The sequence below is a fragment of the Oenanthe melanoleuca genome, chromosome 22, assembly GCF_029582105.1.
Source record: "Oenanthe melanoleuca isolate GR-GAL-2019-014 chromosome 22, OMel1.0, whole genome shotgun sequence".
NCBI lineage: Eukaryota > Metazoa > Chordata > Aves > Passeriformes > Muscicapidae > Oenanthe > Oenanthe melanoleuca.
Genome location: NC_079355.1, coordinates 2,030,074 through 2,053,273, shown reverse-complemented (window position 1 = coordinate 2,053,273; position 23,200 = coordinate 2,030,074). Strand labels below are relative to the sequence as shown.

At 45.1% G+C, this 23,200-nt stretch overlaps 2 protein-coding genes across 3 annotated transcripts; one reads left to right on the top strand and one right to left on the bottom strand.

Annotated features, from left to right (window-relative positions):
- Window positions 1-13,031: 13,031 nt before the first annotated feature.
- Window positions 13,032-18,571, top strand: LOC130262000 (collagen alpha-1(XXIV) chain-like). The gene is made up of 8 exons (XM_056508738.1): window positions 13,032-13,169; window positions 13,312-13,373; window positions 13,969-14,119; window positions 14,252-14,508; window positions 15,425-15,510; window positions 15,867-15,988; window positions 16,397-16,505; window positions 16,823-18,571. Exons 1-8 carry the CDS (start codon window positions 13,085-13,087, stop codon window positions 18,240-18,242), a joined length of 2,292 nt encoding a protein of 763 aa, XP_056364713.1. The 5' UTR covers window positions 13,032-13,084; the 3' UTR covers window positions 18,243-18,571.
- Window positions 18,572-19,911: 1,340 nt separating this feature from the next.
- On the bottom strand, window positions 19,912-22,446 carry LOC130261965 (uncharacterized). 2 transcript variants are annotated; one of them, XM_056508678.1, is made up of 6 exons: window positions 22,170-22,446; window positions 21,654-21,776; window positions 21,328-21,417; window positions 21,142-21,225; window positions 20,819-21,011; window positions 19,912-20,014 (listed from the first exon to the last, which is right to left on the bottom strand). In XM_056508678.1, the coding sequence occupies exons 1-6, from the start codon at window positions 22,288-22,290 to the stop codon at window positions 19,948-19,950; spliced, it is 678 nt and encodes a 225-aa protein (XP_056364653.1). In that variant the 5' UTR covers window positions 22,291-22,446; the 3' UTR covers window positions 19,912-19,947. The 2 variants fall into 2 exon arrangements, with proteins under 2 accessions (XP_056364653.1, XP_056364652.1); XM_056508677.1 differs by having other exon boundaries at window positions 20,819-21,032; window positions 22,170-22,442.
- Between the last annotated feature and the right edge of the window lie 754 nt (window positions 22,447-23,200).

The window sequence follows — 23,200 nt, the reverse complement described above, 5'->3', positions numbered from 1 at the left end:
TAATAATAATAATAATAAGGTTATTTCACTGACCCTTCTATCCTGGATAAATCAGAGCATCTCTTGTGCCTCACCCCAACCCAGCTCCTCCTGAGAGAATGAGATCCAAACCATCCTGGACATAATAGTGAGGAATAAAAAAATAGAGGAATGGCCAGGAATTCCTGTTTCCCCAAAACCAGGTTTCCTTCCCTGCCAGCTCCATTCAGTGTCTGGCCCGTTTTTGCAGCAGGAATTTGGGATGGATAATGCTGTTACATTGCTCAGATAAAACCCCATTTATTTCCCATCTCATTGGCTCTGAGGGATAATTGGAACACAGTCCTGGAGTTTGGCTCTTTGTGAACACCAGCAAGAGTGGAGAATTTTGCCTTTTGAATTGAATTTAAGCTCGTGTCTGAATTATATTTTATTGAACATGTTTTGATGCCCTTTCAGTGTGCTGTAACTGCACCAGCAGGGAGCTGCCAGCTCTGATGATTGACATCTGATTTTCTACTGTGGGATTAGATCAGGGAAAAATCAGAGAGCCCAAAATATCCAAGGTTGACACCTTCAGAATGCTCCTGGCATTCCTTTAAGGTAACCACAAATATCCTGACTGATATTTTAACTGACTTTCAGGAACAATGCAATAGTAATTAACATTTTGCCTAAAGAGTTTGAAACATTTGATGCCATGACTTGGCATCATGACAAAGTAAGGAAGAGGATCTTGTGGCAGGAGGAAATTTCTCATTCCCTCAGGGGGCAAAGCAAAAAACAAGGGGGTAAGAAATCAAAGAAATTTAGAGGCTGCTAATGAAGAAAGTCCTGGAGGCTCTTTGGAGGCAGTAAAGAGCTGTAAACCAAGGCAGGACATTGGTGAGATTATTGAAATCATTTTCTGTCTGCATTTTGAGACAGTGATACCTTGCTTGTGGTCTTGTTGCTGTGCCATGTCATAAAAACTCCATCTCATGCTTCAGCACAGCTCACAGCACAAATTCTACCCAAACATGCTGAGACAGGCAGCAGAGAAGAACAGAAAGGGAAGCAGAGTGATACTATAAAAAAAGCTATTTGTTAGAAGTGGTATTGATCCTCTCCCTCTGAATTCCTACACATTTCTTGCTCAGGCTCCCTCTGCAGATGTTTGTCCCATTAATGCACCTGCCTGGAGCCTTTTCTTGTGACAGTTCAAGGCAGTGAGAGCCATGAGCAGTGTGGTGTGGCCCCAGGCCTTAGAACAAACCAACCTCTTGTGACTGCAAGGCAAGCCAGGGTGTTAATTACCCCCAGTATTAATTTTTGTCCTCTGTTATGGAGAAGATTGCAATAAACTCTTGCTGTCTCTGAAGAGGAAAGGCTTTTAGGGGCAAAACTCTCTGAGTGCTTCATGCACCAGCACATCCTCACTGGGAGTGAGCACCCAGTACCCACTGGGATAAATGATGTTGATTAATTGATTAAATCTTGATAACAGTGCTCTGAGACTTCACAAAAATGCATATTGAAGAGGAGAACTTCATCAAGATAATCTTGGATACCTCATTAATTCTGTTCTCTCTGCCCAGGATAATGGAGACTTCCCAGCAAATCCTGCTGGGATGGTGGGGATGTGATATTTGTCATTTCTCCAGCTGAGCCCTGTCTCAGTATTTACCTTGGTGTGTATGTGCTCGTCATGGTGACACATCCATGGAGTCTAAAACGAGCAAGATCCTTTTAGCAGGGCCCTGAGCATGGCTGGGAGAGAACTGGAGCTCTTCCAGTCACACTAATACTTTTTGCTTGGAGATAATAACAGCCCAGCTATGTTAATTTTTTTTTGCTAGGCACATCCAGTGTGCCACTGACAACCACGGGCCCTGAGTGTTTTTATGAGGGCTTAATGCACCCTCTGGGGTTCTGCAGAGCAACTGGCAGAGTTAAATGCAGGACAAATCAGGTGGTTAATCAGCATGTGAATGCATGGGGAGCCATGTCTGCACACCAGCAACTGCTATTTTTAAACCCCTGGGGAGCTCTGCCACCAGATGGGTTTTTTTTTTTTTTTTTTTGAGCTATGAGTATTCCTCATGAGAGGAGTGTTGGATTTGTCTTTACAAATAAGCTGCAGGTCTGCTGGTAGATAAAACCAGCACTGAGAGATAAAAGGAACAATGGGATGGATTCTACTGATTGATGAATGGAAAAAGATATTTGCCTGTAGGTTTGCTGATGAATGAAATTGGATATTGGAAGATGAAAGATGCAGTGGGGAAAAACCATGAATTCTGTAAAAATTAAAAATTAAAAGGGAAGGTTATATATTAGAGAATAATCTCTGGTGTCAAGTGCCTGTCAAGTAACTCAGCCAATGAGGATAGAGAGAAGGAAAAATGGCTGAGAATTTAAATAAAAGGAAGCTGCATCTTCTAAAAATTTGAAAGATCTCAGCAGAATACTTCATGGCCTCTCCCTTTATTTGAATAAAGCAAAGGAGACTCTTTTGTCTCCTTTTTCGACATAAACCTCTAGTATTTGTAAATTAATTTTCCTGACACTCAGAGCAGTTTGGTTCAGTCATTTTGTGAATTCCCTTCTACAAGTGCTCATTTTTTAGGTAGGGATCAGTCAATAGTAACAAAGTTAAGGCAAATCCTGTAAGTTGGGCAGGCTGGATGGAGCTTGGGCCTGATGAGGATATTTGGATTTGTTTTTCCTGTCCTGACCCTTGGGGTACATTAGGAATAGCTCAGAATGAGATGTCCCAGCCCTGGAAGTGTCCAAGGCCAGGCTGGAGGGGGCTTGGAGCAAACCTGGGATAATGGGATGATCCTCCAGCTCCCTCCTAACCCAAACCACTCCATGATTCCAAGTATTTAAAGGCACAAACTCACTGATCTGGGGAGTTAAAGTATGAATGCAGTTTCTACATCCCTTGGTGAGCCTGGATTTTTAACCTCCAGTTCATTCTGGAAGTAAAGAAACCTCACAGAGAAGTGTAGAAATTTCACAGCTTGAGGTTATTTGAAAACTGCTAAGTGGGGTTTTGTCATTTTAATTTAAACTTGACCAAAAAATATGCAGACTCAAAAGTTAGGATGTTAGAAGGAAGTTAAAAATTTTTCTTCCTCTGTCTCTAAATTGTTAATTTTTCTTCCTGCTCCTAAATGAATAGAGGAGGCAATTTCCATTAAGAGTGGATGAGCTGGAAGGGTGAGTGGATGGTTTTCTACTGTGAAATAAAAATTCTTTAGTCTTCAGAATCACTGCCCAAGTGCTCAATTTTCTTATGTTCCACCTCCATGACAACATTATCTGCTAAAACATCTGCAATGACTTTATTATTAATAGGCAGTGTCATGATTTCCTCTAGCAAACTCCCCCAGGGCTACACCTCTACTCTGAGCAAGACAATTACATTTACTCACACTAAAAAAAAATACCTTGTCAAGAATTTTGATGTTTCTTCTGACCATTAATTAAGCTTGAAAAGCACTTACCAGCATTCATTACCTCTTCATGCCTGGCTAAACCTATGGAGAGAAAAGCAAAGAGAGAGATTTGATATCTTGTGAAATAAATGTGCAGTGGGGAGGAGATGATACAGAAACATAAATCCAACCAAGAGAAAACTTATTGTTCTACTTTGATCAAGAACTAGAGACTTCTGGGAAATGCTCAGAACATATCAATTTTTTATATACTCAAAATGTGCCACAGTTATTCCTTTTTCCATTGAAATAACTTCCAGAACAGGACTTCAGCATCTCACATAAATATCATTAACACTCATTCTTTTTTTTGGGACACTGAGGGATATTTTCCCCCCTCTTCCCTTTGTTTTCTCTGTTTCCCCTTTCTCCCAGGAAAACCATTTCTCTTTGATGTGCTGTGTTTGTTCCCACAAAGAGTTTGGGTTCTGGGAATCTGACATTTTCCAACAGAAACCCATTCCATGAGAAAATCTCCAAGCCAGTCGTTTCTCTAACTACAACCAGTTTGCCTCCCATGGGCCCAGATCCAGCAGCAATCAAACAAATATCAACAAAACTCCACGAGCTCCTCCAGCCCAGCCCACTCCTGTAGCCATGGTTTATTTAAAATTTAATATAGAGAGACATTTCTACCTTTTTTTGGAGTGCTACAGTGCTGTCCATCCGTGGTTGCCAATGGCTGCCTGATCGATTTAAATCTAAAATTTGATTTACAATTAAATTTAAAATTTGATTTAAAATTTGATTTAAAATGAAACTTAAAATTCGATTTCACATAAAATTTCAAATTTAATCTAAAAATACATTTATTATAAAGCGCTTTTCCAATGGATGCAGGTATAAAGAAACCTCTCTGCAAACTCAACATGGAAAAGGTTTTTTTTTACTGACAGCTCCTGAAAACTTTTTCCCCCTGGTGCCAGGTTTAAGCTCATTTGATGGTTTTGATAAAAGACAAGGATTTGAGGACTGTAGGTGTCATTTGCCTCATTTTCCAAATGACAAAAAGGACAGAAAGAAGAGAATGCTTGGCAGTAAAAATTCTTTATGAAGGAAATATTTAAAATAAGTGGGATGAATTTCAAATGGGTTCTTGTGGCAAAACTACTGATTTTATTGGAAGCAGTTTGTTTTGTAGCTTACATTGATTCTGGAGTGTCCTGAAACATTCTTTGTTTTCTCATTGTCAGTGTGCTCTTAACAAAACCACTCTGCAGTTTGCTTTTCCCCAGCAGACATCCCCATTGCAGGGAGAAAATGGGAAAAGAAAGCAGAAATTCCATCAGTCCTGAGCAAATGTATCTGCAACACAAAAGCATTGTCTGTAAATTTTCAGCACGAGGTTCTGAGAATGAAAAATTATGTATTATGCATAGAAAAGTCTGCCAAAATGACAGCAGCTCTTGTTAAATTTCTTTTGTCAGGGAGAAAAACTTGTCCAAATTGCCTTGCTATTTTATTAGGAAATGAAAAACGATTATCACAGTGGTATTTCTTTTAGAGTTGTATTGTAAAAGGAGTTAAATACATTGAAAAGGTAAATATGGTTTGATTGATGTGTATTGTATCTCCCTATTTCTCTCTATTTCCCTATTCACATCACATTTTTTTCTGATTTAGACCTGAGTTCTTTCCGTAATGCTCAATATTGTTTGTTGGGAAAATAAATCCTCCATGCCAAGCTGTCATCAGGAAATCCAAAGGAGAGCTGTCTCCTTCTGATCAACCTGGTGGTCACTGCAGTCCTCTCCATCTGACACTCAGGTGTGAAGTAGACTGCAATAATTTGAAATTCTCAGACAAAAAGAGGCACAAGGACTTTGCCAGACAAAGCCAGCTTAGGTACAGGCAGAATTTTAGCAAAGACTGGGGTGACTGCACACTCCTGTGCTAAAACCAGAAATCCTTCTTCAAACCTTTATTTAGTTTTCCTGGTGCAGAAGTGGAGCAGGGAAGGAGCTGTGTTATCAATCAGCCCTAGGGCTCCCACCCTGGAACAGGACATGTTGTGCACTATATATTTATATTTGCCCATTTCAAAAACTGTAGATTCATTTATTTTTTTCCCCCTGACATGAGAAATGCTGGTGGAAGCACTGAAGGTTTAGAGAGTGGCTGTGATTTGCCTGCTAAAGTAAACATGAGCCAGATCACATTCCTGTGGTGGGGTGAAGAGATTTTAATTCTCAGCCACACTGAGAAGAAGCAGAAAGTGCACAGGGAAATAGGCTGAGCTTTCTTTAGTGTGGGAATGAAAACATGGGATAAAAATGGGAATATCTGGCCTCGTTTTACCTGCCTTGGTCCTTGGGATTCATCAAGAATAATTCAGGATGAGATGCCCCATCCCTGGAAGTGCCCAGGTGGGGTGGGGCAGGGGTGGGACTGGATGGGCTTTAGGGTCCTTCCTACCCCAATGGGATTATAGGGATTCTGCAGACAAGAAATAAAATTGATTTCTCCATTTTAGAGAGAGCAGCACCCAAGAATCTCTGCCCTGTGTGTGGTGGCACTTCCAGGAAGAGCTGGAACCCCACCAATGAGCAAGAACATGGCAAAAACCCTCCCAGTCCAAAAAATCTTCAGCAGGGTGAGCTCAGGGAGGGGGGAGAACAGCCTGTCAGTTCCCCTGTGCTGGCTGGAGTGTGAGCAGCAGAACTGTCACAGATCTGGGCTGAGCTCACCCAGGCAGCTTAAATGAAATGGAAAAATCATTTTGGGACTCGTGGTGATGTCCTGTGCTCTGTGCTTGTCTACATGCCCAGCAAATTCACTGTGCAAGCTTTGATGTTATTGCTGGAAGTTCTTGGGGGCTGACTCGACTCCTTGAGTTTGAGGTCAAGCTGGAGAGACTGAAGTGGGGACAGAGATATTTTCTGATTTATTTTCTGATTTATTTTCTGATTTATTTTCTGATTTTCTGATTTATTTTAGCATCCTGTCCATGATGCAGTCCTGGGCTGTGTTCACCTCTTCCCATCTCCCTTCTCACCAGTTCACTCTGGCCAAAATATGGGAATTTATATTTTCTCCCCCTATTTTTGCGAGCCCAATCACCCCTACAGGTCACGGCAGCTCAAATTATAGCCAGGCCCTTCTCCTGCTTGCCCTTTTCCATCCTTTCCTTCCTTTGAGGACATTTCTGTGCATCCACCAGAGAGGATTTCTCTGTAAATGTAAAAGTTTGATAAGCAGGAGAAATGAAAGCTGAACATCACATACTCTGTCTAAAGACAGGCATGACCCCAAATAAACGGGTTAAAAATAATTTTTAAGATCACACAGATGGAAGATGAAGTTTTCTTCTTTTAAAACTCCAAGCACCAAACAAAATACTTCTAAATAAATTCATTGTTTTGCCATGTTATTGTGAAGAAAGCTCCTGCTGCAATGGAAGATTGTTGGACATCATTCTGTTTTCACAATGTAAAATTCTGTATACATTGGGTGGGAGCTGGATGAGTCACCCAATATTTGATGTGGTTTTAATGCCATGTTATTTAATGTCTAAGGGAAAGCACAAACCAGAAGTTTTCAAAGCACAGGCACATTTCTGGAGAAATGTTGCAAACCCACATTGGTGAACAAGCTGAGAGTTCTTTTCTTTGAGTGCCTGAGCACTGCTCTGGATCCAGCCAAGAGAAAGGGGGAAAAGGAATAAAATTAATATAGCTCATAGGAATCCCTGGATTTTTTAATGTGAATTTCTCTCTTAATGTATTATAGTGACTTTTTGGGGAAAATCTCTGCTTTCCAACTAAGTGTGTTCTAATATAAATAATAATGGTAATAAAATCAAGCAGTTTGCATTGAGCTCTTATTTTCCCACAAGGATTTTTGAGAAGCTGAACAGGGAAAGTTCTCCAGAAGAAAAACAACTTCTGCCCAGCCAAGCAGATCTGTCCTGCTGCAAAAAGGGGCAATTCCAGCAACTTCAGCACAGCTCTGTGACCTACAGAAATGGCCAGAATCGATGCAAGAGGGAAAAATGTTGCTCTGGCTCACATAAAGAAACAGCACATTCTGTCCCAGACTGGTTATGTGGCCCCTGCTGAGCTGAATTTCCCCTGGATAATTTCTTTATGTCTTGGAATTCAACCTCCAGCCAGACCAAGGCTTTATGTGCTGCTTAAATTAAATGGAAAAATCATTTTGGGACTCGTGGTGATGTCCTGTGCTCTGTGCTTGTCTACATGCCCAGCAAATTCACTGTGCAAGCTTTGATGTTATTGCTGGAAGTTCTTGGGGACTGACTCGACTCCTTGAGTTTGGGGTCAAGCTGGAGAGACTGAAGTGGGGACAGAGATATTTTCTGATTTATTTTCTGATTTATTTTCTGATTTTCTGATTTATTTTAGCATCCTGTGCATGATGCAGCCCTGGGCTGTGTTCACCTCTTCCCATCTCCCTTCTCACCAGTTCACTCTGGCCAAAATATGGGAATTTATATTTTCTCCCCCTATTTTTGTTTCCCATGTAGAGAAGACATTTTTATACCATATTTTGAACAATTTTTGTTGTCTTTTATTTTTTTATTTTTTTTTTTTTTCTACTAAAAATTTCTTTGACAAATTTGGCTCAGGTTTGCCACTTGTACTTTGCTCTGATACAACTTTATTTTAGGTGTAAGGGAGTTCTTGATTTTTAAGACATCTCACATCTCATGGTCTTCTGTTAGAGAAAGTTTGTTCCACTGAGTTACCTCAATAATTCAACTCTTGACATCTGACAATTTACATTTTTGCTGAAGAAACTGAAATTTCTATGGCAGTTGGAAGTAAAATCAGATTGTCTGAGATCTGGGACAACACAGAGCTAAACTGAGATTTCTGGATTAATCAAAGTTCAGGCTTGTCCATGAGTCCTTGACTTGAATGTGCCAATGGGTGGGAGGGTTTGTAATCAAATAATTAGGGGAAAAAGGTTTGGATTTAAGCTATATTTAATGCAGGGATATTCCCTGTTTATTTTACAGTGGATAAATCCATCCCAAATCCCTGCTCCCATGGAAGGAGATTCCCTGGGCTCCTTTAATGACTTCCCAGGAGTGGAATCAGCCATTACATTCTGATCTCCCTATGCATAAAGGCTTCCCCTGAAAGAATAATGTGGTTTAATTGGCTTTAAATTAACAGGAGAAAAGCTAATTTACTGCAGCCACATCAGATGAAGAGTTACAAGAAACGAACTATGTAACTGGGACAGAAAACAAATGAAAACTAATCTCATTTCTGTGAAATTCGTCAGGCCCTGGTGAGTTGCTTTAAAAAACATGACTTGTATAAAAATCTGTGGATTTTTGTCAGTGGGTATTTTAGGTAGGGTTTGAGAGTCTGTGAACTGGGCTGGTTCTGGTTTTGTGTTCATGGATCTGTGCAGCTGAGGATGGGAAACCTTTCCTGCCTGCCCAGCTCAGAGCTTGGGTTTCTCCTCAGACACTGCTGATCCAAATTTCCTCTCTCCAACCCAGCTCACAAGATGGTTTCTAGACAGATCTAACTGCGAAATTTAAAGATTCTTGTGTTGAAAACTAATTTCTCCTGCTCAAGCTGCAGAGATGCCCACTATGAAACATTAGTGGAGAAGAAATCTGCTCAGTCATCATTCCAGGACTTTCTATTCCTGTTTTTAACTGGATAAACTCTGGTTGTTACAAGTCTGAAGCAAAACTGAGGAGCTTCTCATCTGATTTGATTTGAAAATACCATTAATTATTCTGAAAGCACCAGCAATTACTCTCCTGAGAGCTGGATGGGGACAAATCAAAGCCTGGGGATGCTGTTGCTGCAACAGTGACAGCAACAAAACAGACATCTGGTGTTTTTTATTTTAATAACATCAAAATTCAGGAGAACTTTGAAGTGCTTCGAGAATTCCTTGCTCATATTACCTCACAAATGGTAAGAATTAGATTTTTAAAAAAAACCTTTTTCCCTAAAGCACATAAAATACAAGTTGCAGACAATCAGATTAAATTAAAGGGATTAAGCTTAAGGATCAATTGGATTCTTATTTGAACTGCAGATGTCTGGGTCAGGAAGAACACCATGGAAATTGCTGATATTTTGGAGGTAAGAATGATTTTCTATTGAAACCTTTAAAAAAGAAATAAAAAATCCTCAAACCCAAGTCTAAAATGAAATCCTGGTGAGGCAAACATTCAGCTGGCCCAGGGATAACTGAGAATCTAAAAGTGACCAAAGGAAATTTGGTGCCAAACTGAAAATGAAGCATTTTGTGCCTTTTGATCCCACACACACCTAAACCCAAAGTAGAGTAGATAAACCAAAACTTTTGTATTAATTCCCACAGGAAGGGAAGCATCTCCCACAGAGCTCTGTGGGTGTAAAACAAATTTATTATTGCACTCAGACCTGGCTTTTCTGGCTGTTTTCCCCTTTTCTGGTGGAAAATGAGGCACCTTTACCAGAGGAAATATGAAGTTTGAAAGGATGGCAGCACTTGGTGGTACCTGGCTCCCTCTCCTGGCTCTCCCTGCTTTGCAGCTTTTCCCAAACTTCTCCCTGAGCAGTTTAATCCCCCACCACTAAAGAACTGGGGAGATTACAAATTATGTTATGTAAATGTTAATTATATAAATTATATAGTATAAAATTATAAAATTATATCAATTATACATAAAATATTATATAGATGCATTTTATAAATTTATTATATAAATATTTATTATATAAATTATATACTATAAAAACTATAAAATATATATATATTATATAAATTAATGATATAAATATTTATTATAGAAATATAAATGTAACTGCCTTACTCACTCTCTACACCCTCTATTAAACTGCACAGCACTTACTCCCAGAGATCCATAACTGGGATATCCCTCCCTTTTCCCAGTATAAACCATTGCCTCGTGGTTTTTGTCATTTTCACAAAGACACCCTGATTGCACACAAAATTCTCAGTGTATTTTGTTCTGTTTAAGACAAAAAAAAAAAAAATCTTTTTTTGAATTGTTTGTCAGGGTTTTTCTGAATGCAAATGAATTGCATTGAGAGGAAACACAACACTTCTAGTAATTAACTTTTTGTTAATTGGCTCACAGTTAACCTGCCAAAAATATCATAAATGTCAGTGTCATGTTGAAAAATATACACTTTGTAGCTTTAATTAATTAAATTAATTAATTAACAATTTTAGTTTCGCGCTCATCACAATGAGATCATCACCCAGAATTATTAAATCTAAAAAATTCCTCCTGTAACAGCAATTAACATTCAGCCAATCCATTTTATGCATTTAGACTTTCCAAAGGTGACCTTGGAAATGGAGTCTCTGGGATGTGCTCCTGAAATTTCCATCATTCTTCAAGGAAGGTGCAAAACAAAGCAACATTCCAGCTGTTCCTGTGTGTCTGCAGATTACAGATATTATTCTCTTCTGCTTATTTGAACACTGATTTAATTTTAATTAGGCTCCTGTGCCTAATTGCTCGGGAAAACACCTCCTAGTAACAAATGTTGCTTCTTGCTATTTAAAAGAAGCTGAATCACAGCCCCATGTTGCATTCTATAAATATCTGTGTTATAGCTCATTAGGCTATATTTTTAAATCGTTTTAAATGATGTGGTTCTCCCTTTAAAGCTGAGCAGAATGAAGTATTTGCTTTAAAAGAGAAAATTAAATCATGGAAAATAATAATTTATTGCTCTCGCTCTGACAGGCAAGACATCAATTTGATGTTGTTCAGCTTCTATTGCCATGGTGCTCAGAGCTGCCTTCTCCTCCCAAAACAACAAATGAGTTTTGATTTCTCTTCATTAAATGCATCATTAATTCCTCCTCCTGCTTTCTGTTTGTTTTCCTTTCCTGCTCTCTGGTGCCCAAGTTGGAGAATGTGAGGGTTTTCCCCTGTGGCTTTGTAGCTTCAGGGAATTTCTGTTCCAAATTCAATATTACACCCCAAAATTCAGTATTCTGACAAGTCCATGCCCAGGAAATATTGGAGTTGCAAATATTCAGCTATGGAAATAACCACAGGTTGAGTGTAGGTTGTGTTCTGTCCCCTATCTATAATAACATTAGAGACGAAGAATTTTGACTGTTTATTTTTGTTATAAAAACCCAAATCAAACCAGCACACTTGTTTTTTTCTGGCATTTTTGAATCCCCTTGGCCTGATGTGTGGTCAGAGGGAGTCACAGTTTCTTTTGGAGTTGAGGTGTATTGTGGTTGAACCAGCCATTATTGGAAAAGCATCAGATTTGTGCATGATATCTGGGGAATTGAAGGTGGATGTGAGAAGGAATTGAGGAGGACATGAGAAGGTTAATGAGGCAAACAGGGCAGAGCCTGCACAGACAAAACTTCACGGTTTTAACTGGGAGCCTTCACTGATCGAGATGCACATCTGGGAATTTTTATGTAATAAGAAGTTTTGATAAATGACAGTTTACAAACAGGACTGAGGTTCCATCCTGCTGCACCATGCAAGGACAGTGTGTCTGCAGGAGGTGCAGCAGAGTCCTCAGCTGTCACCTCAGCCATGGGGATTTTTATCCATCTCCCCCAGACTCCTCTGTGTGCTCTGACCCTGGAACAAACCTTTGCTTTTGTGTCCCTCTCAGATTGCTCTAAGGTTGCCCTCATTCTCTCTAACCACTTTAAATCACTGGGTTTGATGTCAAGTTTATCTTCCCAAAATGTAACACCCTGGCTGCATCAAATTCCGTCCTCAATCCCCTCTGATCACTGAAGACTGGAGTTAGATAAACTCTCCCAGGTAGCCTTTGATGTCTGTCCAGAGGCAGGTGAATGCCATAAAAGATCCATCATTCTTTCCCTGATGTCAGAAAGGTTTTGCTACTAAAGATTAGGGAGGCTGGAGGTCACTCCAAATCACAACATTGCTCACTTTATAAGCCCATTTCATCCTGTCATCTGCTATTTTTGTGTTCCAGTTGCTTCAGAGGAGTCCACAGCATTCAGATTCCTCATCCTTCAGCCCCTTTGCACACTGGGGTTTGAGCACTGAGTGATTTGTTAAATGTCTCCAAAGTCAAGCCATTTATCTTTTTCACTGTATTTTATTGTCTCTGTTTTCCCTGACTTACAAACCTCCAGCACAACACTGAGCTCTGCTTTAAGAGCTGGTGCCTCACAACGGGATCCTGAAGAAAGAAATCCTTGGGTGGTGAAATCCCTCCATTGAAATTTATTTAAAAAAAAAAATGAAAAAAAAAGAAAAATGTAGAGCCCAGAACACAGTTTCAAGATCCAAAAGATTATTGTTGATTATTTCTCAGACTCAACACTGAACTTTCCAAGCCCAAATACTTATTTATATATGCAAGCCTCAAAAGTGGGGAGAAGAACATCACTTTTAAATCCTCAAAGTTTATCTTTGGGAGACCAAAGAGTTGATTTAAGGCCTAAACCCACTCTCTGGGGCTACAAACCCACACATAAAAGCTCCAAGGTTTATGATTTTAAAGCTGAAAGCCTCATTTAAAAGGCCCTGAGGATCATTTTTGAAAAGCCTGATCTGGAATGCGGGTGAGACTGTGATGTCACACACAGAGGGATGGGAGGGGCTGCAGGGAGGTGGGTTCTACATTCTGGAGAGAGCCTGAGCCTCCACCAGTGGGGCCATGGCTGCCAACAGTGCTGTGAGCAGAGAGCAGATGGATTTCTGGGGTGGGATGATGTTCATGAGGAACAGCGTCACCCCTACAGGTACAGGCAGGAGCATCGCTGGAGCTGCTCCAGGGCTGCGGGGACAAAAACCAGCACTGACCCACCTGGCACCCAGCCCAGGGCTGCTGGAAGGCTGAGGGAGCAGAAGCACAGCACAAACTGGGATTTCCTTGTTTTCCAGAGAGAAAAATTGTCTGGGATGCAGTGGCTGGCTACATCCAACAACAGCTGATGCTGCACAAGGTGGACAAGAGCCTGGGACAGCACCCTGGGACAGCACCCTGGGACAAAACCCTGGGATAAAACACTGGGACAAGACCCTGGGACAAAACCCTGGGACAACACCCTGGGACAACACCCTGGGACAAAATTCTGGGACAGCACCCTGGGACAAAACCCTTGGACAAAGCCCTGAGACAAAACCCTGGGACAAAACCCTGGGACAATATCCTAGGATAGCACCAACGCTCTTCTTTGCCCACCCAGAGCAACGAGGAGTTTCCATGGTCTTGGATGCAGGAAACTCACCCCAAAATCCCCAGCTGAGGGACAAAAAGAGTTTGTGCAAGGGTGGTGTCACCTCTGGGAGGTGATTGTACCACAGGGTCACTGGAGACAGGGCTGCCTTTGAGCTGCCTCTGTCTGCCTGACTCCAGCATGGCTTTTGTGCTGGGAGAAGGGAAAAGAGAGCCCCAGGATCTCCTCCCCACTGTCCTGACCTCTGAACAGAGGGAGTTTGCAGTGGGAGTTGGTCAAAGACACCATCCCTTGATGGAACCACCCTCAGCTCTTTCCTCTGTCCAATTCTCACTCTTTGGGCCTTTCCCTTCTGCTCCAGGGCATCCGAATTCCCACCCTTGGGTCCTTTGATGTGGCCCACACAGAGACTCTGGTGGGGAACAAGACTGTGAGCCTGCAGAGGCCAGTGTTCCACCTGGCCAGGAACCTTGGAGATGTCCAGAACCTGGAAAATAAGGATGACCTGGCTGGTAAGACAGAGGATTTAACCCTGCAGGCCCAGGCTGGAGTAGGGCATCACCACATTTCTGAAAGCATCTCCTGGGAAACAGCTTTGGCCAAGCCCTGGGGAAGTGCACCCATCCCCTCCTGTGGTTTTGCAGGGGATAAGGAGCTGGAGCCTCTGAAATATGCCAAGGTGGCCATGGAGGCCTCTGTGTCCCGGGGGAAAGTGGAGTCCTGCATCCTTGGCACCACATCCCTGCTGCACCACTGCCTGGAGAAGGGCGTGAGCGTTGCCTTTGTCCTGAAGGACGTGGGTGTGCTCCTCATCGAAGGCAGCACGGTGCAAACGAGATTCTACCTGGACTTCCTGAAGAAAGTGATTGGGAAGAGCATCAAGGACAAGGCTACGCTCAAGGTCAGCCTTTTGTTTCCCCCCTGCTTGGGCACACCCACAGCAGTTCCTCAGTGTCCTGGTTTGGAGGACAGGTGTCTGCCAATAAAGGCAGAAGCTTCTCTTTGAAATGGAGAATGTAAACCCCCTCCCTCCAAATTATTATAATTAATTTTGAAATTAAGGGGCTCTCAGGCAAAGATATGGGAAAAGGAACAACAGTTCTGTACTAGGAAAATTAAAATAGAAATGCAGTATTACAAAGAACAATCCCAAACCCTGCCAGAGTCAGAATCCAAGCTGACACCCGTCAGTCAGTCAGGGTGTTGGCACAGTCCCATTCAATGGTGGCTGCATCCTCCTGCAGTGGCAGATGTGGTTCAGCTGGAGCAGTGCTCCTGGAGAAGGTGCAGTTTCCTCTGAAGCTCCAGGGATGATGTGGAAGGCTCTGGTTTTCCTCTGGAATCCAGTGGAAAAGGCTGCTCTGCTGTTCCAAATCTCAGTTTTTATCTGGGTGGGAAATGTTTGGCTCCTCCCCCTGGGTGGAGCATCTCCCAGTGGGATGATGGAATTTTATCAGTCATGCACTGGGACTCACTGGCCATTAACAGGAGATATCTCCTGGAGGGAGGATGGGCTGTGGGAAGATAAAGAACACTGCCCCAGCTGTTTTAAAGATGGCCCATTAGCAGATAATATGTGCCAGGAGATCAGGGTCACTGCCCCACCCGGCTGCAGCAGATGGGGACAGAATTCACATTTCTGGCCACATCAACCCAACACAACCAGCATTGCTGGCATATGGACATTGGGACGGGGCCAGGGGCTCTGGCCAGGCAGGAGTGTGGTTCCAGCTGCTCTGCCTTCCTGAACTCCTCCTCTCCTGAGTTCCTCAGCCACACTGAGGATGTGCTGACACCTTCACATCTCTGTGCTGCAGGCTCTCCAGCAGCTGGACATGGTGGTGTCCCGGGACGTGCCCATCACCTCCCTGAGCTTCTCTGGCCGTGTCATCGTCTTCCCCAAGTGAGTCAAACACCCTGGCAGGTCTCTGGAGAGGTCTGCGAGCAGTTTCTCCTCATGACCACAACAGTCCTGCAGAGCACTGACTCTTGTTTTTGTCTGCCTGCTCATCATCCCTGTGGGCAGACCTGAGGGGACAGAGGGAGTGTTTTAGGCAACCCTTGCTTCCCCATCATGGCCAGGAATCCCTCCCTGGGTGACCCTATTTCCCAGGACAGTCCTTGGGGTTGGGGACAGTTCACTTGGGAGAACAATGGCCTTTACCTGACTGCCCAACTCACCTGTGAGCAGGTGATGGTGGCAAGGGGCCAGGGCTGGTGGGGATGTGGGTCAGGACCACGTTGTCTCTTTGTCTCCAGCTTTGAACAGACGCTTCTGCACACATTACTGTCCAGGGATCAGCTCAAGGACTTTGGATTTGTTCCTGGGGAGGACAAGAGGGACATTACAGGTTTGCCACCCATCAGGCGAAGCATGGAAGGTAAAGCAGCTCCCTGCTCGTTTCCATAGCACAGGCAACTGGTGGCTGTGATCTGATGGGAGATTGTCACAAGCATCTGATTGTACCAAAGCTTGGTGCCAGCTTTTTCTCCTAAGGTTGGACCCACAAGAGCTGAGCCCTGGGCTGGGAGGTGCCAAAGATGCTCATCCCTGGTTCAGCAGGAGGTTGGAGATCTGAGGGCCCCTACTTGCTCCTGGAAATTACCTCTGCTTCCAGAAGAGACTCTGTCCCAAACCTGGCACTATGGATGGGAGGGTGCCATGGGAGGGGAGTGGGAATTCCCTCTTGGATGTGTTGGGAAGAGGCCTGAGCATCACCACGTGTCACTTGTGGCCAGCAGCATCACAGCTGTGCTGTTCTCACCAGCTCTGTCCTTCCTGATTCCAGGGACACATCCTGGCCTGCCCGTGCCTGCTCGCCAGGGCTCCACTGCCAAGGCAGGAGAGCAGCCTGGGGATGAGGAGGTGATGGAGATGAGGCAGAGCTCTGGGGTCAGGTGAGCCTGGAGCTCAGGGCACGGGGACTTTTCCTCATCCAGAGCTGCTCCCCAGTACATCCACCAGACAGACTGGGGCTGCTGGGACCCCCCATGTCACAGGGCTGGTTCCTCTCCATCCCTCCAGAAGAGCCCCTCATGACAGCTGGAGCTGTGCATGGGGACAGACAAGGGTTCCAGCCAGGGGCTTCCTTTCCTGAGCTGGGCACAGCCCTCAGCTGAGGGGAAAGTAGAATTCCTGTGGGATTCCTGTGGGCAGAACGTGGCCCCAGACCCCTCCCAGCCCCACCCAGACCCCTCCTGTTCTGTCCTTCCAGGAAGCTGTCAGTGATGCCAGGGGCTGCTGCTGGAAAAAAGGAGCCAGTGACTGACCCAGCCAAGGGCAAACCTGTGCCCAAGGGCCAAGAGCTGAAGCAGAGTGACCAAGAGGCAGCAGCAACAGAGAGGGGCAGAGGAGGAAGAGGAGAAAGAAAAGATTCTCTCTCTCGAGATGGAGAAAAGAAAGTTCCACTTGGAAAAGAAGGAGAAAGAAGGGAATCTCTTGGAGGAGAAAAAGCTCATCTTGGGAGAGATGGAAAAAAGAAAGTTCCACTTGGAAAAGATGGAGAAAGAAGGGAATCTACTGGAGGAGAAGGAGAAAAAACTCCTCTTGGGAGAGACAGAGAAAAGAAAGTTCAACTTGGAAAAGAAAGAAGGGAATCTCTTGAAGGAGAAAAAGCTCGTCTTGGGAGAGACAGAGAAAAAGTTCAAGTTGGAAAAGGAGGAGAAAGAAGGGAATCTCTTGGAAGAGGAGGAGAAAAAACTCCTCTTGGGAGAGATGGAGAAAACAAAGTTAAACTTGGAAAAGGAGGAGAAAGAAGGGAATCTCTTGGAAGAAAAGGAGAAAAAGCTCGTCTTGGGACAGATGGAGAAAAGAAAGTTCAACTTGGAAAAGAAAGAAGGGAATCTCTCGTAGGAGAAAAATCTCATCTTGGGAGAGATGGAGAAAACAAAGTTAAACTTGGAAAAGGAGAAAGAAGGGAATCACTTGGAAGAGAAGGAGAAAAAGCTCCTCTTGGGAGAGATGTAGAAAAGAAAGTTCAACTTGGAAAAGGAGGAGAAAGAAGGGAATCTCTTGGAAGAAAAGGAGAAAAAGCTCGTCTTGGAAGAGAAGGAAAAAGCAAAGATTCTCACAGAAGAGAAGAACAAAACACAGATTCTTCTAGAAGAGAAGGAGAAAAAAAAGTTCTACGAGTAAGAGAAAAAGAAGCAAAAGATGCTGCTGGAAGTGAAGGAGAAAAGAAAGCTCGCCCCAAAACAGGAGAAAATAAAGTTTCTCCCAGAAGAAAAGGACAAAAGAAAGTTCCCCTTGGAAGAGAAGGAGCAAAGTTTTGTCTCAAAAGAGAAGAAGTGAAATATCTCCTTGAGAGAGAAAGAGAAAAGAGACTTCTTTGTGGCAGAGGAGGAGAAAGGGCAGTGCCTGCTGAGGGCACAGCAGTGCTGTGGGGTGGCCAGGGCAGGAAAGCCCCGGAGCACAAGGTGTTCATCGTGCAGCAGCGAGGGGCTGAGGCAGCACAGGGCCTGAGAGCCAGGCCTGAGGCCTTCTGGTCCGTGCTCAAAGAGCCCCAGAGGAGCATTTTGGCAGGGTACAGGTTCGAGTCCTCCCGCCTGCTGCCCCCCCTGTCCCTGCAGGGCGCCCCGCCCGTGCTGAAGAAGAGAGAAAAGGTCTCCAGGGGCCCCTGGCCCTGGGTGGAGTGAGCAGCACCTGAGGAGGCAAAGCAGGGACATGGCTGGAACAGCAGCTGCCATTCTGTGCTTCCTCCTGGGAGTGCAGAGTTAGAGAGGAAATCTTCAAAAATCCTCCAGTTCTGCTGGGCGCCATGGCCAAGGTTCCACCACTGATCCATCTCCAGGGCTGAGATGATCCACCTCCTTTTCCAACAGCAAGGAGCCTCAGAACACAGCATCTCTGGGGTTGGAGAAAGCCTGACTCAGCACAAGGCTTCTCTTTGCATCCCCACTGGGAAAACAAAGCCCCTCTGGGAGGGTCTGGCAAAGGCTGAGAACAAAGTGCTGCTGCAGAGAGCAAGAGCTGTCCTTGTGTCCATTTTGTCCTTGTGTCCACTGTGTCCTTGTGTCCATTTTGTCCTTGTGTCCATTTTGTCCTTGTGTCCACTGTGTCCTTGTGTCCATTGTGTCCTTGTGGCAGTGTCCTGACCTCCAGGAGAGGCTGGAGGCCACTGCCAGGTCTGTCCCCTGAGCAGGGAGCCCCACACAGTGTGGGATTCCTGACTGAGACCCCATTCCAAGTGCTGCTCCTGACTCCATGCATCCTTCTCCCAGCAGTGCCCACCACTACCACACTGATTTTATCAGAAGAAAAATCCCAGACTAGCAAATTAAACAGAATTAATTGTTTATTTATTTAATTTATTCTATTGCACAACCCATGCTTTGCACACCTGCAACATCCATTTGTCCTGAAGCTGGTAGTTTCAACAAATGCCTTCAAAGTAAACAATTTACCTTTCCCACTGTATTTTATTATCTCAATTTTCCCTAAAAAACCTCCAGCACAGAGTTCACTTTAAGAGTCTCTGTAAATAGGGGATATTTTTACAGAAAGAGGCACCTGTAAATGCTTTTATGCAGTATTCAAAATTGCACTGTGTTTTATGAGAATTCTAGTGAGTTTCCATTTGGCTTTTATAGCATTGTGTATTTTCAGGTAAGGTGATCACCCTGTTCTTTTACTCAGGACTGGTTTTGTCTCATTTCATGTTTTGAATTCAGTTAAAATATGGGATATGGCCACATATACTTAAGGTGTTAATGTCCCATGTTAATCAATTATTAAATGCTGGTAAAAGACATCAAAGCTGCTCAATGCTTTGAAAATTTGCTTTAATTGTGGAAATTTCCTACATTGCCTATCTGACATTGCTTAGGGCCATGGAATGGTTTGGGTTGGAAGGGATTTTAAATTCCTTCCAGTGCCACCCCTGCCACCCTCCCACTGTCCCAGGGTGCTGCAAACTGATTTTGGGCACTTCCAGGGATCTAGGGGCAGCCACAGCTGCTCTGGAATTCCATTCTCACAGGGAACATTCCCTGCCCAATATCCCATCTGACCTCATCCCCTGGCAGGGTAAAACCCTCACCCCTGGCACTGCAGACCCTGCTAAAGAAATATCTCTGTGCCTTTCCCATGACCCCCTTCATCCACTGACAGGTCACAACAAGGTCTCCTGGAGCCTTTTCCCCTCCAGGATGAGGGGGAGAAAATCCCCAAATTTCAAAGGGTTTCTGTTCCAGGAAGCTGTTGCAGCCCTGGGATCATTTTTGAGCCCTAACAGGGCTGGGTCTTGCTTGTGATGGGGGGAGCTGGATGTGGAGCCTCCAGAGAATGGAATTCCTTCCAATCCAAAACTTTTCCACAGACCACTGTGCTCTTTATCTTTATTTAGACTTCTACTACTAATTCCTTGTCTGCTGGGAGCTCAGAACTGGGTCTGGAATACATGAGGCACCTGTGGAGAGAGAGAAGCTGCTGGAGCCCTGCCATGGCTGGGTCTGGGCTGGTGTGAGGATGTGGAGCTGTGCTGGGCATCCCATAAGGTTTTGTGAACACCCAGGAGCTGTGGGCACACAGAGCTCTGGGCAGAGCCCAGGGAACCAGCTCCCAGCACAAATCTCTGCTAAGTTTGGCCAGTGACCAGCTGGGCATCCAGAGCTCCACTGAAAGGCCACATGGCAGGTCCAGCTACCCTGTACCAAAATTGGGCAGTCCTGGAAAAATCTCATGGGAGGTTCAACCACCCAGCACCAAAATTTGGCATTCTCAGAAATGCCTCTTGCCAGTTTCAGGCCCCCAGCATCAAAATTTGGCAATCCCAGAAACATCTCACAGCATTTTCACCCACCCAGCACCAAAATTTGGCAACCCTGGAAATGCCTCTTGGCAGGTTCAGCCACCCAGCACCAAAATTTGGCAATCCCAGAAATGTCTCATGGCATTTTCAGCCACCCAGAACCAAAATTTGGCATTCCCAGAAATGCTTCTTGCCAGGTTCAGCCCCCCCCAGCACCAAAATTTTGCAATCCCAGAAGTGTCTCATGCCAGATTCACCCACCCTGTACCAAAATTTGGCAATCCCAGAAATGTCTCATGCCAGATTCACCCACTCTGTACCAAAATTTGGCAATCCCAGAAACGCTTCATGGCATTTTCAGCACCCAGCACCAAAATTTGGTAATCCCAGAAACGTCTCATATTTTCAGCCATTTTTGGCCACCCCTTCCCACCCCACACTTTTTAATGCACTTTCACTCACTTTTTTATGCACTTTGCCCATGCAGGGGTTATTTTGAAGAGCAGCAGGGTAACCAGGGTGCAGATCATAGAGAACACGAAGAAGGCTCTCACAAAGGCACACAAGGTGAGTTTAGCATCAGCTATGCTAAACTTGGGGTCAGGGCTTGGGTCTGTCCTGGCGTCCTCAGCCCTGCTGAATCTCTCATCCACACCTGGAGGAAATGCCCAAAGCTCTGGGAGTGGGGTGGGAGAGGGTGTGTGGGCACACACAGGGGGTTTGAATTTGTGTCCCTGGCACAGGAATGGCCACAGCTCCACCTGAGGGATGGTTAAAGGACTCACCTGTTGGCTCAAGGGCTTCACTGTTTCCCTCAGGGACTGGCACTGCCTCAGGTACCTCCTGGTCCACAGGCTCAGGCTCCAGCACTTCAGAGAGAAAGTGTGAGTCCCAGCTGAATTCCAAACCTCCCTTCCTCATGGCAATCAGAGCACAGCTCCCCAGCTCCTCTGGTTAAGAGTCACTTGTACCTGAAAGCCTTTCCTTCAGCAAAGTCAGGAATTCAGGCTGTTCTATTAATGGCCAGGAAATGTTTCCCAATCCAGTTTCGTTCTTCTGACCTGAAGGGAAAGAAGGAAAAACTTCCACCAGAGAAATCCCTGGAATCAGCTCTTGGGCTGTGGCCAGGGCTGACCAGGGACCCTCGTGCTGCTCTGGCTGGGGAGCTGGGGAAGCTCAGGGACACCAGACCCCACGAGGAGCTGCCACCACACTCTGTGACATCCCCTGTGCCAGCAGCACGGGGAGGGGGTCACAGAGTGACCTGGCACACCCAGGCAAGGATGGACTCTCTTACCTGCAGGAGATGCCTCACTCACATTTGGGCCTTGAGCTGGCAGCTCCCAAAACAAATCAAAACTCGTGTAGAATCCAGGAGAGTCAGATCCAGCCTCTGGATCTCCACTGCCTCCATCCATGCCTGTGAACAGGACAGAGGAGCTCAAGTGAAATATTTCCATGTACTTTTCATGGCAGGAACTGCTGGAACATGGAATGGCTCTGTGGATGTGTTTGTCTCTTCCCTCTGGAGCAATCATGTGCCAGGTGTCTGACCCAAAACAAAGTGTGCAGGAGCTGCCAGGAGCTGAACCCAGCCCCAGCAATCCTGCTGGCATCGCTCTTGGAAGCAGCTCAGGGCTCTGGGAATTCTCTGGGACCATCCCTCAGCCCCACCCATTGAGTCTCTGCCCTGCTGCACAGCTGAGCATCAGCCAAAAAAAGTGTTAAAATTTCCTGTCAACAAGATATTGAAAGCTAAATGCCCCTCGAAGGGAGCTGTGTCCTGCCCCACTGCCCCTCCCTGCCCACCTACCTTGGTCTGATGGCTCTGACTCATCAGGGGAACACTCGTCCCCGGGGGCCAGCAGGGCTCCCAGGGCTACCAGGATGGCCAGGGGCAGCAGGATTTTCAGGGCTGTTCGTGTCCATGCCATGGTGAGGCTGCAGGTGCCTGCACTGCCCACCACAGCCTGGCTGTGTGACCCCTGGGGGGCTGTGGGACTCCTCAGGGGGCTGTGGGACTCCTCAGGGAACTTTGGGGCTCCTCAGGGGCTGTGTGACCTCATGGGAGGCTTCTACCCCCAACATTCCACTGTCTCCAGGGGAGCCCCAAATGTGCTGGGACAGTGCAGGAGCTGCCCCATCCCAGCTCTCTGCTCTAGGAAACTCTGCACAGCTCACCTGGGACTTCACCTGGCTCCAGAGCAAACCCCACAGCACAAGGAGGCTCTCCAAACTCGTGATTTTTAGCTGTTTGGTGGAAAAAAAAAAATGGGGATCAGACTGATGTTTCTGTCAAGGGTTAGAATGGCAGGATCCCAGAATGGTTTGGGTTGGAAGGGACCATAAAAACCAGCTGGTTCCAAACCCCTGCCTTGGGCAGGGACAGCTCCCACTAGGGAAGGAGATGGGAGATCCTCAACACAGCTGATCCTCAGAATACAGGAAAGCAGCAAAGTTAAAGAAAAAAAAAAAAAAAAAAAAAAAAAAAAAAAAAAGGAGAAGAGCAATCACCCAATTTGCAGTGGGAAAAAAGGGAAGAGATGGACCTGCTTGGGAGCAGGGATCTGGGAACTCCTCTGCCTCCAGAAGAGACCAAGAAGTGGCTGCAGATGCCTGGGAGGAATCTTTGGCAAGTGCCAGGTGTGAATTTCCCCCAAAATACACACGTGGCTCCCTCAGAGTAGTCTGAGGATGCTCCCAGGGAATTCCCTGCTCCCCAGGAAACACCAAAATGCTCCTGGAGGTGCCCATAGGAGCCACAGGGAGAAATAGGGCACAAACCTGACTCTGACATGAATAAAGCTCTTCAGGAACCTGCCTGAGAATCCAATGTGTTTCCAC